Here is an 11182-nt window from a genome sequence, read left to right as displayed (position 1 = left end):
ATTAGAGTTTAGGGTTTAGTGTTTTGTTGACAACATTTTTTTTTTTGAATTCGTTTTTTATATATTATTTTTATTTATTTTTAAATTTTATTTTGAAAAAATAATATAATTTGTCAAGTTATTTGGTTTCCTTAATTAAAAGATATTAGATTTAAAATGACAATTTGGTTAATGAAAGTTGAAGTTGAGCCAAAAAATAAATAATAATAACTTGGCAAATTAAGGAAACCAAATAACATTTATTCTTAAAACTTTGTATTCACAATTTGGTTAATGAAAGTTGAAGTTGAGCCAAAAAAAAAAAAAAAAAAGTTCTTTCAGTTGAGATTCCCGTAATTTTGAGATACCATATCTCAATTTTATTTTTTATTTTTTGGAATAAATGTTAGATTTGTTCAACAAAAAAAATTTGTTTACAGCATAATTGCTTCTGATTTAAAGAATCAAAACTACTCACTTTACATCACAATTTTATTATCTAAAAGAGAACCAAATCACCATGGCCTTCTGATAGATTGAATCCTCCCTTGTTTTCAGACTTGAAATACGGTTTCCGATTTGCTTGTCAATGGTCTTAATAAGACCAGCAGCTGAAGTATGCTTCACCAAACTTTTTACCATATAAGGAAGCTTGAAACATATATCTGAAAAGAAATAGCCCAACCTTACTTCTATGGAGATTGGTAAGAAACATCACTATAACTTCTCGTTCTTGTGAGTATTGTGTGGACAGTAGTTTGTGTATGAGATCTTTCCAAACTTCTTCAGAGTATCTAAAAATTACGGGAAATTCAACTGAATATATCTAAAATATATATGTATTTTGAGAATCCCCATTGTGGTTGCTGTTATGCTTATCTTGTTGACCATATGTCCTTTGTAAACATTCCCTAATTGATCCGTTGAACATTGTCTTCTCTGTAGGCTCTCAATGATTAGCAATCTAATGACACTGAAACGTCACCATACTCTCACTTGGCTACTTAATGTTTTTCTTTTCCGTCAAAGGGATTCATTTCATAAGTTACCACAAGGGTAACAGCACCATTACAATCTAAAGCCTCAGTACACAAAAGCATAACAAAGAGGCGCTATACCAGAAGGAGGGACTAACCCACAACTCCCATTACTCTAATCACATAAGAACCCCACTAGCCAAATGTAGTGCTATCTAACCCAATAAATCACTTAACAGACCATCAGAGGAGGCGACTTTCATTAACAAAAAATTCAAATAGCCAAGGAGGATGCCCCGCAGCCACATACGAGTTAGCAAACCCCAAATTTGTAACACTTTGAGCAATGAAAAAAGCTCATCTGTTTGCACTTCTGTTAACCACTGATAACTCAAACTCCTCCACACCTGAAAGTTCTCTTCTTATCTCCGTGCCCTGAAATAGAAAAGAAGGCCACGCCTCTGGCCTTTGCACTGCTCCAAAGAGCTCACTAAATTCACCAGCCATGGGATCTTAGTCTGTTTGTGGCTTTTCATACTTTCTGCAGCCCCTAACAGAACCTCAAATCTTGCTTCATCCTTCGTTTTGATCCCTGCAAAATATCTTCTACTGTGGAGTAGAACCACACCCCTTTCGTTTCTCAAAACCCACCCACCACCTGCAATTCTTTTGTTGTTATCAAAAGTAAACCCAACGTTGCACATCTTCCAACCCGGTTTGGGCGGATGCCATCGACGCTCAGGTACCGGTTGGGTTATCTTCTCCGTATCTTTCCACTCCTTCTCAAGGGTCTGCGCCACAAACCATTCCTCCGCATCTCTGAAAGCTTTGGCTGAGACTTCTAGTGGATTAAAACAATGATTTTCAAACAAAAAATCATTCCTTCTTTTCCATAGGTTCCAGACAACCCAAGGCCAAACTCTACCTTCCTCGCTTTGTAAATTACGAGATTTGCGTATGTTGAAGAGGAATTCAAAGTTTGCAAAGACAGAGGAAGTACTGAACCCCTCTCTTGGATGAGGAATGGGGGACAACGCCCACACCTGTCTCGCAAACGGGCATATAAAGAGTATGTGGTTAATTGACTCACCCTCATCACCACAGATTTGGCATCTCCCATCAACTTTCATGCCTCTTCCAATGATAAGATCTGAAGCCGGGAGAGCATCACTTAAAGCTTTCCAAATGAAAATTCTCAGCTTAGGTGATGTTTGAACTTTCCAAGCTTTCTCTATCAAGTCGTTCAGGGATGGAAGAGCAAAAGCTTGCGGATGGGCCATTCTCATCTTCATGTCTGCCGCTAGCCAATAAGCAGATTTGACTGAGATCTGGCCACTTTTATTGAACCTCCAAGATACGAAATCCTCCTTGTTCACAACCGGCTGATTTTTCATGATAATCTCCACATCCGCTAGAACAAATATTTCTGCAAGTTTGCTCACATCCCACCTACTTGATTCTACATTAATTAGATCAGCTGCTCTCAGGTTGACATCAAACGAGTAGTTTTTAATCCAAGGGGCTCTAAGACCTTCATCAGGATCCTCGATCCATTTATCCAGCCAAACCCTTGTCGATGAACCATTTCCAACTCTGTGTCGAATTCCTTCTTGCAACAACTCCCTACCAAATAAGATGCTTCTCCAGGCATAGGAGGGCCGAGATCCCAATGTAGCTGAAAGGAAATCACCTTGTTGAAGTATATGATTTTGAGACTTCCTGTATCTCTGAGGTAACTTGATCTCCCAGAATCCCCCAATATTTTTGAAAGAAAGCCGCAGTCATTCCGCCAGGGCCCGGTGCACTGTCTGCACATATAGAGAAAATGGCATGGGTCAGTTCGTCTTTGGAGATCTGTCTCGTCAGTTGCTCGTTCATCTCCCCTGGCACTCTTGGTAAGAAGCTCTCAAACGCCGGTTCATAAGAGCTGGGATTTGAAGATTTGAAAAGCTCAGAAAAGTACTCCACTGCAACTTCCGCTTTAGCACCATCCGACCACTGATCTTGGTTGTTCTTATCTTTAAGCTTAAGAAGCTGGTTCTTAGATCTGTTGGTTTTGACAGAGTCATGGAAAAACTTCGAGCTCCTGTCACCAAAAACCAACCATTTATCTCTGCTTTTTTGCTTCCAAAACAACTCATCTTCTTTATAGGCTAGCAAGAGGTCCTTTGTGATTATATCAACCATAAAAGCGGCAAGGGGCACACCATATATACATGATAAAAAATGTGTACTCGCCATATTGAACCATACAGTCGATAATATTCTTGTCCGAATACTTGTTATTTTTTTTTATGTTTTTTTTCCAAAAGAGAGCCAAGCCACCGCTCAATCCTACCGGATCAACAGTAAAAACTCTATCATATCCTAACCAGACTTGCAAATCTACCAACATATTTCGAACATTTTTAGTTTCCATCAAAAACAATATCTCCGGAAAGTGGTGTTGACGCATTTCCCGGATTCGTTGAATTGTCAAGCCTTGAGGCCGCCCCAAGCCTTGACAATTCCAACTAAAGATGCTCATTGGGGGTTCGGCAGTCCCCCCTTTGGGACCACCTTCAGGCATTGCGCCTTGTTGGTAGAGACGTCTTCTCCCTCCTGCAGGTCTTTCTTTCTCTTCTTCGAACCCATCTCCTATTTTCCTTCCCTTCTAGTGCCTTCTTGGAACTTCGTAGCAATCACCAGAGCATTTTGGTTTGAATTCCGTTGAGCTTTAGACGGTCTCTTTCTAGCCACTGTTCACCTACTAACTGTCACGGATTTAAAAGGTTCAGATGAACCATGTTTGAAAACCGTTGAACAGATAGCAAGCGAACCAGAAGGCTGATTCACATCTCTTCTACTTGTTTCAGAGTTTCGGATCACCATCACATTGGAGACATTTTCACATCTCATTGCCCTCATAGATGCTGATAAGAGCTTCTCCGGGTTGACATTCAAGTCAAGGTTTCTGTGATCCAACTCTCTTTCACCATAGTCAAACACAAGACCCTTTCCTCTGTTGAGATCAGCAGTGACTACCGGCAATGGCTCCAGACTCAAAACTGTCTTTTGGGTGATCGGATCAGCCTCCACTTCACGGACTGTTTTCTTGATCTTTTCAATATTTAAGGCAATATCTTCACCAGTATCTGAGACAATGTACTTCTCCATCTCTTCAAGAACCACAGTGGCAATCTTCGGTCTCCCAGTTAAGGGGTTTACACCAACTTGAGACTCTTCTAACACACCCCTTAGAGGATCATCTGGAGCCAAGACAGGTTCCATCTTTTTTTTTCTCTGCAATGATACGGTTTCTTCTTAGCTGGGCTTCTTCCTGTCTCTGTCTGACCTCTAAAGGACATATTCTTTTCTCATGATTGAGCCTTCGGCAAGTGAAGCACCTTTTCTGGATATTTTCGTAGTTAAAGTGTATTGTCGCAGATTTTCGTTCGCCCAAGTCAATCAGTTTTAACATCCTCAGAGGGTACGCCACATTGAAAATAACATAAACCCTGATATACGGTTGTGTTACTGGTTGAGAAGGATCAAACGCAACCACCTTAACTTTCCCTACAATATCTCCAAGGGCTGACACCGCGGGTATGGTGTAGTAGTTAATCGTAATGTGGCTGATACGGACCCACAAAGGGATGTATTGCAGGTAATCTTCAGGAGGGTTCTCCACCCATCTCTCAAGAACCATCGCCCATTCGTTGAAAGTTTGAACTCCTTTCTCCAGAACATCAATCAAGTCATGCTCCGACTGGAAGATGAATTGAAATCTTTCTTGGGATAAGGCTATTCCCCTTACTCTCCCTTCCTTTTGCCATTTTCTTGGCATAGTACGAATCAACCCTGGCATATTTTGGCACTTAGGATTTAAAGCTCTACCCATAAGACTCAGAGCGTTTTCCTCCGCCGAACTCACCCCAGGCACCTCCGGCATTCTGAACGGAACATCTTTTTCATCTAGCGTGAGAGCCATCATGGCTCTATCCATTGCAACATACATCTTCAGTACTTCAATTAACACCAACAACCTTCAGCTTCGATTAAATTTCTCAACCCCAGCTTTGAATGTTCAAGAACAAGAGGATAAGAACACCTCTAGATATGTGCACAAAGAGCAAAGTAGAATAAAATATAGTAAAAGAGGAGATATTTTCGGATAGGAAACGTGTTTTAATCTTTTTGCCCACTCAGAAACACGAGCCACAGAAAAACCACACCTAAGCCCACTTGGGAGCACTTGAGAGCACTTTCTCGCTCATCTCTCTTAAATTCAGCTACTTAATGTTAAGACAAATATTATTCTTTGGTATTTTTCCTTTTGAAAGGGTAGTAAATGGAGATTATCCCTTGCCTCTTCTCCTGTACAAAGAGAAAGGAACAGAACAATATTTGATGGGATACCGTTGTCTGATTTACCAAAACATATCAAAATTCAAAATCATGGAAATATTGATGGGTTGAATCCAGATTCGTCCACATTGGAGCGAAGGAGCAGTTTTTTTGTAAAATAAGTATCTCTCCATTTGTACCTATCTAATCAGTAATCAAGATGGATAAGTTAGGTTTGTTAGCAGAGAAGAGTATGAATACTTTGAAGGAGAGTTTTTTAAGCCTAAATCCGAACAAGAAAGACTCGTCCAACTCTTGTATTAAACTCTTTTTTTTTTTTTTAACCAGGATGGGTTCGAGCCTTCGGCCTTAATCCTCCTTAGGCCCGGAGCCAGCCTTTGTCTGTACCTGTTTCGGCCCTGGACACTCCTCCCCGCCCGAGACTCGAACTCGTGACCTCTCGGACAAATACCTGAGGTGTATTAAACTTCAAATGAAACAAACATCAAATATAATATACAAAAAGGCTAATCCATTTTCTCTTCACTACAACATTTTAAATGTAAAGCAATTAAACACCAAAACCATGAAAAGGTAAAAACAGAGCCATTTTTGGCCGTTGGTTTAACACCGCCGTGTTTCCACTGTGAAGTTGCTTTGCTAGAGCTCCGACCCGTTTTTTATCGTCTCCAGCTTTACTAAATATGACGGTGAACCCCTCCACTGTCACTCACATACCACTCTCCGAATTTGAGACCTTGCTTCACTACTTGATGCCATTATCAATTTTCACCGTCAAGAAAACATAGCAAAATGTCTCAAAATCTTGCTTTGTAAGCAAAACTGCTTCTCTTTATTGAATTTTTCTTTTTTTGAACACTACTTTCGTTGATACTTAAAACATTCGAACTACACTTTCAAGCAGTGACAGATCCTGAAAAATTATTTGACGGGGGCACACAATAAATATATTTTATAATATTAAATTATTAGTAAAATCATTTATTTTATTTTTTGTAAAACATTAATAGATATTAAAATTGTTAATAAAATATTATTAATTATAATTTGAAAATAAAATAATATATATATTAATATTTTTAAAAATATTCTACAAATTTTATTAATCAAAATAACAAAATTATAAAATCAAAACTAGTTAAACATACATACATATATAATGTAGTATTATTTTACATATGTATTACAATACCTTACATGCCACTATATCATAAATAAATACTCTAAAATATTATACACAAAGTAAATGAATTGTTTACTATTTTAATAAGTTAATTTTATTATTTATTAGTAATTGATTGTCAGTAGTAGAATAAAATTTGTTTTAGAATGATATCTATAAATGAAAATAGAATAAAGGAAATAGGGAAAGTCAAATATATAAGCCAAAAAAACAAGTATGTTAACAGAAACAAAATGTAAACCAAAATAAAAATGAAAACAATAAAAGAAAACAGAGAGAGCATCGAACCATGTCCACAAGGATTGACAAGGGGCACCTTTACCATTTGACCTACAGATATCACCATGGTCTCTCCTAACAAAATAATTTATAATTTAGTCGGGGGCACGTGCCCCCGTACCCAGCACTGCAGATCTGCCCTTGCTTTCAAGCAGGAATAATCTTGGTTCCACCAACAGTGCAAGAGACAATACAACATAAATGATAATAGTAGAGAAACCTTTAGGATAAATTGACAGCGAATTCTGAGTAAGGCTCGAATGCGTCGAAATAAAGTTCACGGCAAAGCCGGAAAGTTGAAACTTAGTCACATTAAATCGTGACGTTGATAGCCAATCTACACCTCGAAATATCGTCGAAACGAAATCCGTTGCATCTTCAGGCCCCGTACGGACCGCTCCACAAGATAACAAAACGGTTAGAGATTTTGACAACTTCATCTGCTTTATAGCAGGAGAGATGACACTTCTCATGGAGAAAGTCTTAGATGATGGTATTGGTGAATCCACTGACAACCACAAAAGTAAGGATCAGTTCTGAATCGAATGATATGACATCGTGTTCACAATAGTTTGGATCAAAGGTTCGGTGAATCCAAGACTCATTGAAAAACTATTAAATAAAGCCAAATCTTTGGGCTTGGTCTTCACATTAAAATTATCATTTTGAGATAGAGAATGGGCTGACACCTTTTGCAATTGGTATGGGTCTGGCCCATATAGAGAAAATGGAAGGGCTGATGTCAGCATTACCCTCAACGGATCTGAACTTGACGAGCAGCGTGCGTGCGGCGGAATTAGGGCACACCTCATTGGCGGGGTGAAGGACGGTGGCGCAAGATGGAGGAGAGGAGACCGTGAAGATCTGAAGGTTAGGGATTGAGCAGCCACCCACGGAATCCCGTTTGTAACGTGAAGTTGATGAACTACGGTGGCTTGAGGTGTTCTTTATGTCTGAGCTTTGAGCTTTATCTGAGAGTAGCTCAGATCCGGAGAAACCCATGGAGGTCCTCTCAGATCTGGAGCGCAGCTGAAAGTTGAACTCAGAGAAGGGAAAGAGGTGATGTGAGGCGTCATTTGTGCAAGCGTAGCGAGTTGCAAATCTGTTGCAGATAGAGAGCCATCCCTTTTGTGGGTCGAGGCAGGGAGAGGTGGTATTTGTACCGCAATTCCAGGAGTCCCCGGTGAAGGATGCAGGTCCGGTGGTCTCCAAAACCCGAGCAGAGACCACAAAGGTCTTCTCCAGTTTTGTTATCCCCAGATCTAGAATAAATGATTGAGTAATGGCGAAATAAGTGACAGAACGAGAGCTTTGACTTGGAGCAAGAGAAACTATGAAGAAGAAGATGGGACGGAGGCGACGCCGGCGAGCTCCCGCTCTACCGGCGTCGGAGCACGAGTGTCTTGGTAAGCGCGTCAGAGAGTATTTCTCTTTATTGAATTTATTATATAACTATTATAAGCTCGTGCTTTAACAAGAGATCGAACATTGTCGAATGAAGTAAATGCATGAATAAAAACAATCAAGAAAAAACAAATAGCAAACGCAAAACAGAGAAGCACCAAGCACGAAGCAAGTAGAAGCTCAGTCAAGAGCTTTTATGACAGCATCAACAACTTCCTGAGTAGTGCAATCTCCACCGAGATCCTTGGTTCGCCATTTGCCTTCTTGTATGACTTGTTTCACTGCAATTTCAAGACGATCAGCGAACGTAGGAAACTGGAGATGTTTAAGCATCATAGCCGACGAGAGAAGTAGAGCCATCGGGTTCGCTTTCTTCTGCTCCACTATTTTATCATTCCCAACATTCCCTGCTGATGCTCCTTGCTCGAATATCGCATGTTCCGCACCAACATTGCCTGAAAAAACAAACCCCAAACATGTCATCTTCTAGAGAAAAAAACAAGAAAAAGTTAAATAACTTTAACTAAGACTTGTATGGACAAACCTCCTGGCATCACACCAGTCCCACCAGCTATTCCAGCAGCAGTGTTTGCAATAAGATTACCATACAAATTAGGCGTCACCTGAAAACAAACAAGACCGACCAAGCCAATAGTAATTACCCATATAGAAGAAAGATAAAGCAGTCACTCTTTTTTTTTTTTTTGCTTATTCAAGTCGCATACCATGACATCAAACTGCTCAGGCTTAGCCACAAGCTGCATACAACAGTTGTCTACAATTATTTCGTTGTATGTAATCCCAGGATAAGCTTTAGCAACCTCTCTGCAAGATTCAAGGAAGAGCCCATCCGCTAGCTTCATAATGTTGGCTTTATGAACAGCAGTCACTTTCTTCCTGTTGTTCAGGTACGCATACTCAAATGCGTACCTCGCTATCCTCTCAGAACAATACTTAGTTATCACCTACATATAAAACAAAAAAAAAATCAAAACTTCTAAAACATTTTTTGTATTAAGCTTTTGAAGAATTCAATTTTTTTATTAACCCGAAATATCTGAACCGAGGTCCAACTAATATCCATGAGAATACCAATAAATAGTCCGAAGACTCTAAAACATGGTCCTATATTCGTCATACCAATCTGTAATATCGGACCATGTTTTAGAGTCTCCGGATATGACGGTAATATGGGACCATGTTTTAGAGTCTAAATAAAAGTAATAAATAGTCCGGAAACTCTAAAACATGGTGCTCTAAAACATGGTAAAAATCTAACACGGAGTTACTCTTACCACTTGGCTACTACCGTTTGGTTCAAAATAATTCAATTTGCAAACGATTCCCAATAAAAGATGTGAAACTTTGATACCTTAAGACTTTCAACAACACCAGGAACAACCTCGTGCTCGAGACCCGCGTACTCTCCTTCCGTGTTCTCCCTAATCACAACGATATCCACGTTCTCGTGCCTCGTCACTAACCCAGGGACGTTGATGCAGTTGACGAGAGAAGCGAAGATGTCGAGCTCTTTCCTCAACTGCATGTTCAATGAGCTGACACCTCCGCCAACGGGAGTCGCCAACCCACCTTTCAGACAAACCTTGTTCCTCTTCACGGATTCCATCACTTCCTCGGGGACTTTCCTCATGTGTCCACGAACCTCGTACCTCTCGAAATGCACCGGCGCGTGCATCGCTTCGAAGACCTGTTCCACCGCACCGGTCACTAAAGGTCCGATCCCGTCGCCGGGAATGAGGGTTACGGTGCGTGGGGCTCCGTCGCCGGGACGGGGCATGTAGGTGATGGATCGGGTGGGTGCGGTGAATGGAGAAGATGGATTCGTTAGGAGGCGGGTGAGGATCGAAACGGATCTCTTAGCCATTGGTGGTGGATTTAGCTATGTTATGGGATCAAAGCGACGATTTGACGTAGGTTGGATGTTTCTCGTTCTCGGCGATTGCATGCAGCGTTCAGAAATTTATTTCTTTGATGCCTTTTTGTCACCATTTTATTCATTTCCCTTCATTTTGACAGTTAAAAACTTAGTTTAACAAGAAAAAGTCAACAATATGACAAATAATTAACTTTTGTATTTATTTATAATCAATGGGCCTGGGCGACCCAATATTAGCCGTAGGTGGTTGGGACGTTAAGTTGAGTTTCCTTGATGATACGTTTTTCTCTTATCACTCTACTATATAATCATTTTAGGCCTTAATGGTGCTGAAATCATATCTTTCAATTCCCATTGATTATAAATAGATCATCGAATGACTAATTTTTGGAAGAGTGTTAGTGTGTTTATGCTCCTACTATAATGGTTAGATGTTGTTGTGTGTTAACAGGCTGAAAAGGAACCGATATTGAGTAGTTTCTTATGCTAGTATCTTGTCGCATGAGCAAGCATTGAGTTTTGTTCTGGCTAACCGTCTCTAGAACCCTACCTTGTTGGCAACTTAACTCATTGATGTATTTTGCAATGTTATGGTACATGAAATATGTTAGGATGTATTCAAAGCTCCATTCGCCTGGATCTTCAGGTAAAAATGTTCATCCGTTAAAAGATGATCATTGTCTGATTCAGGCAGTATCTTCTCTGAGAATTTGACTCCAATGTACCTTTTGGTGGTTTGTTGTAGGCATTCAAAGACTGAGATCCTGCTTGTCTACCATATAGCGCTACTATTTTACATCTGAAGGTAAGAATAATAACATCTCACAGTGACGGTATAAAACGATTGCATGCTAAGTGACTTCTCATGTGCGAATATTTGGTGCTGCCGTGCGAATATAGTCAGAAAGTATGGAGGGAGGTTCTCCTCCGGTGCCAGCCTCCGTCAACCATGTTCATGAACTGGTCTGAACTCCTTTCGTGGATTAGAGCTTCACCATCCAGGAAGCTATCTCTTCTTCGTAAGTTAGCAACCCAAACTGTTGTTTTCCACCTGTGGAAGCCACTACAAGAATTATTGAAAATAGCTAAGGACTGACAAAGACATTTCCGTAGCCA

The 11182-nt window shown here is 40.1% G+C and overlaps 1 protein-coding gene across 2 annotated transcripts; it reads right to left on the bottom strand.

Annotated features, from left to right (window-relative positions):
* Positions 1 to 6967: 6967 nt before the first annotated feature.
* On the bottom strand, positions 6968 to 10166 carry LOC106329085 (isocitrate dehydrogenase [NAD] regulatory subunit 3, mitochondrial). 2 transcript variants are annotated; one of them, XR_001267731.1, is made up of 5 exons: positions 9542 to 10166; positions 8895 to 9134; positions 8714 to 8792; positions 7455 to 8624; positions 6968 to 7273 (listed from the first exon to the last, which is right to left on the bottom strand). XR_001267731.1 is itself a non-coding variant. In XM_013767671.1 (4 exons), the coding sequence occupies exons 1-4, from the start codon at positions 10052 to 10054 to the stop codon at positions 8350 to 8352; spliced, it is 1107 nt and encodes a 368-aa protein (XP_013623125.1). In that variant the 5' UTR covers positions 10055 to 10166; the 3' UTR covers positions 7288 to 8349. The 2 variants fall into 2 exon arrangements, 1 of the variants encoding a protein (XP_013623125.1); XM_013767671.1 differs by lacking the exon at positions 6968 to 7273 and having other exon boundaries at positions 7288 to 8624.
* Positions 10167 to 11182: the final 1016 nt, after the last annotated feature.

This window comes from Brassica oleracea, chromosome C3 (assembly GCF_000695525.1).
Source record: "Brassica oleracea var. oleracea cultivar TO1000 chromosome C3, BOL, whole genome shotgun sequence".
In the NCBI taxonomy this organism is placed as follows: Eukaryota; Viridiplantae; Streptophyta; class Magnoliopsida; order Brassicales; family Brassicaceae; genus Brassica; species Brassica oleracea.
Note: the sequence above shows the minus strand (reverse complement) of the source record. Positions and strands in the feature narration are given on the sequence as shown.

Excerpts from the sequence above, each read along its gene's own strand:
- LOC106329085 (XM_013767671.1), bottom strand. The coding sequence starts at position 10,054 with ATGGCTAAGAGATCCGTTTCGATCCTCACCCGCCTCCTAACGAATCCA. Across the intron at positions 8,793-8,894 it reads CTGAGCAGTTTGATGTCATG|GTGACGCCTAATTTGTATGG; the intron begins GTATGCGACTTG and ends GTTTGTTTTCAG. Across the intron at positions 8,625-8,713 it reads GACTGGTGTGATGCCAGGAG|GCAATGTTGGTGCGGAACAT; the intron begins GTTTGTCCATAC and ends TTGTTTTTTCAG.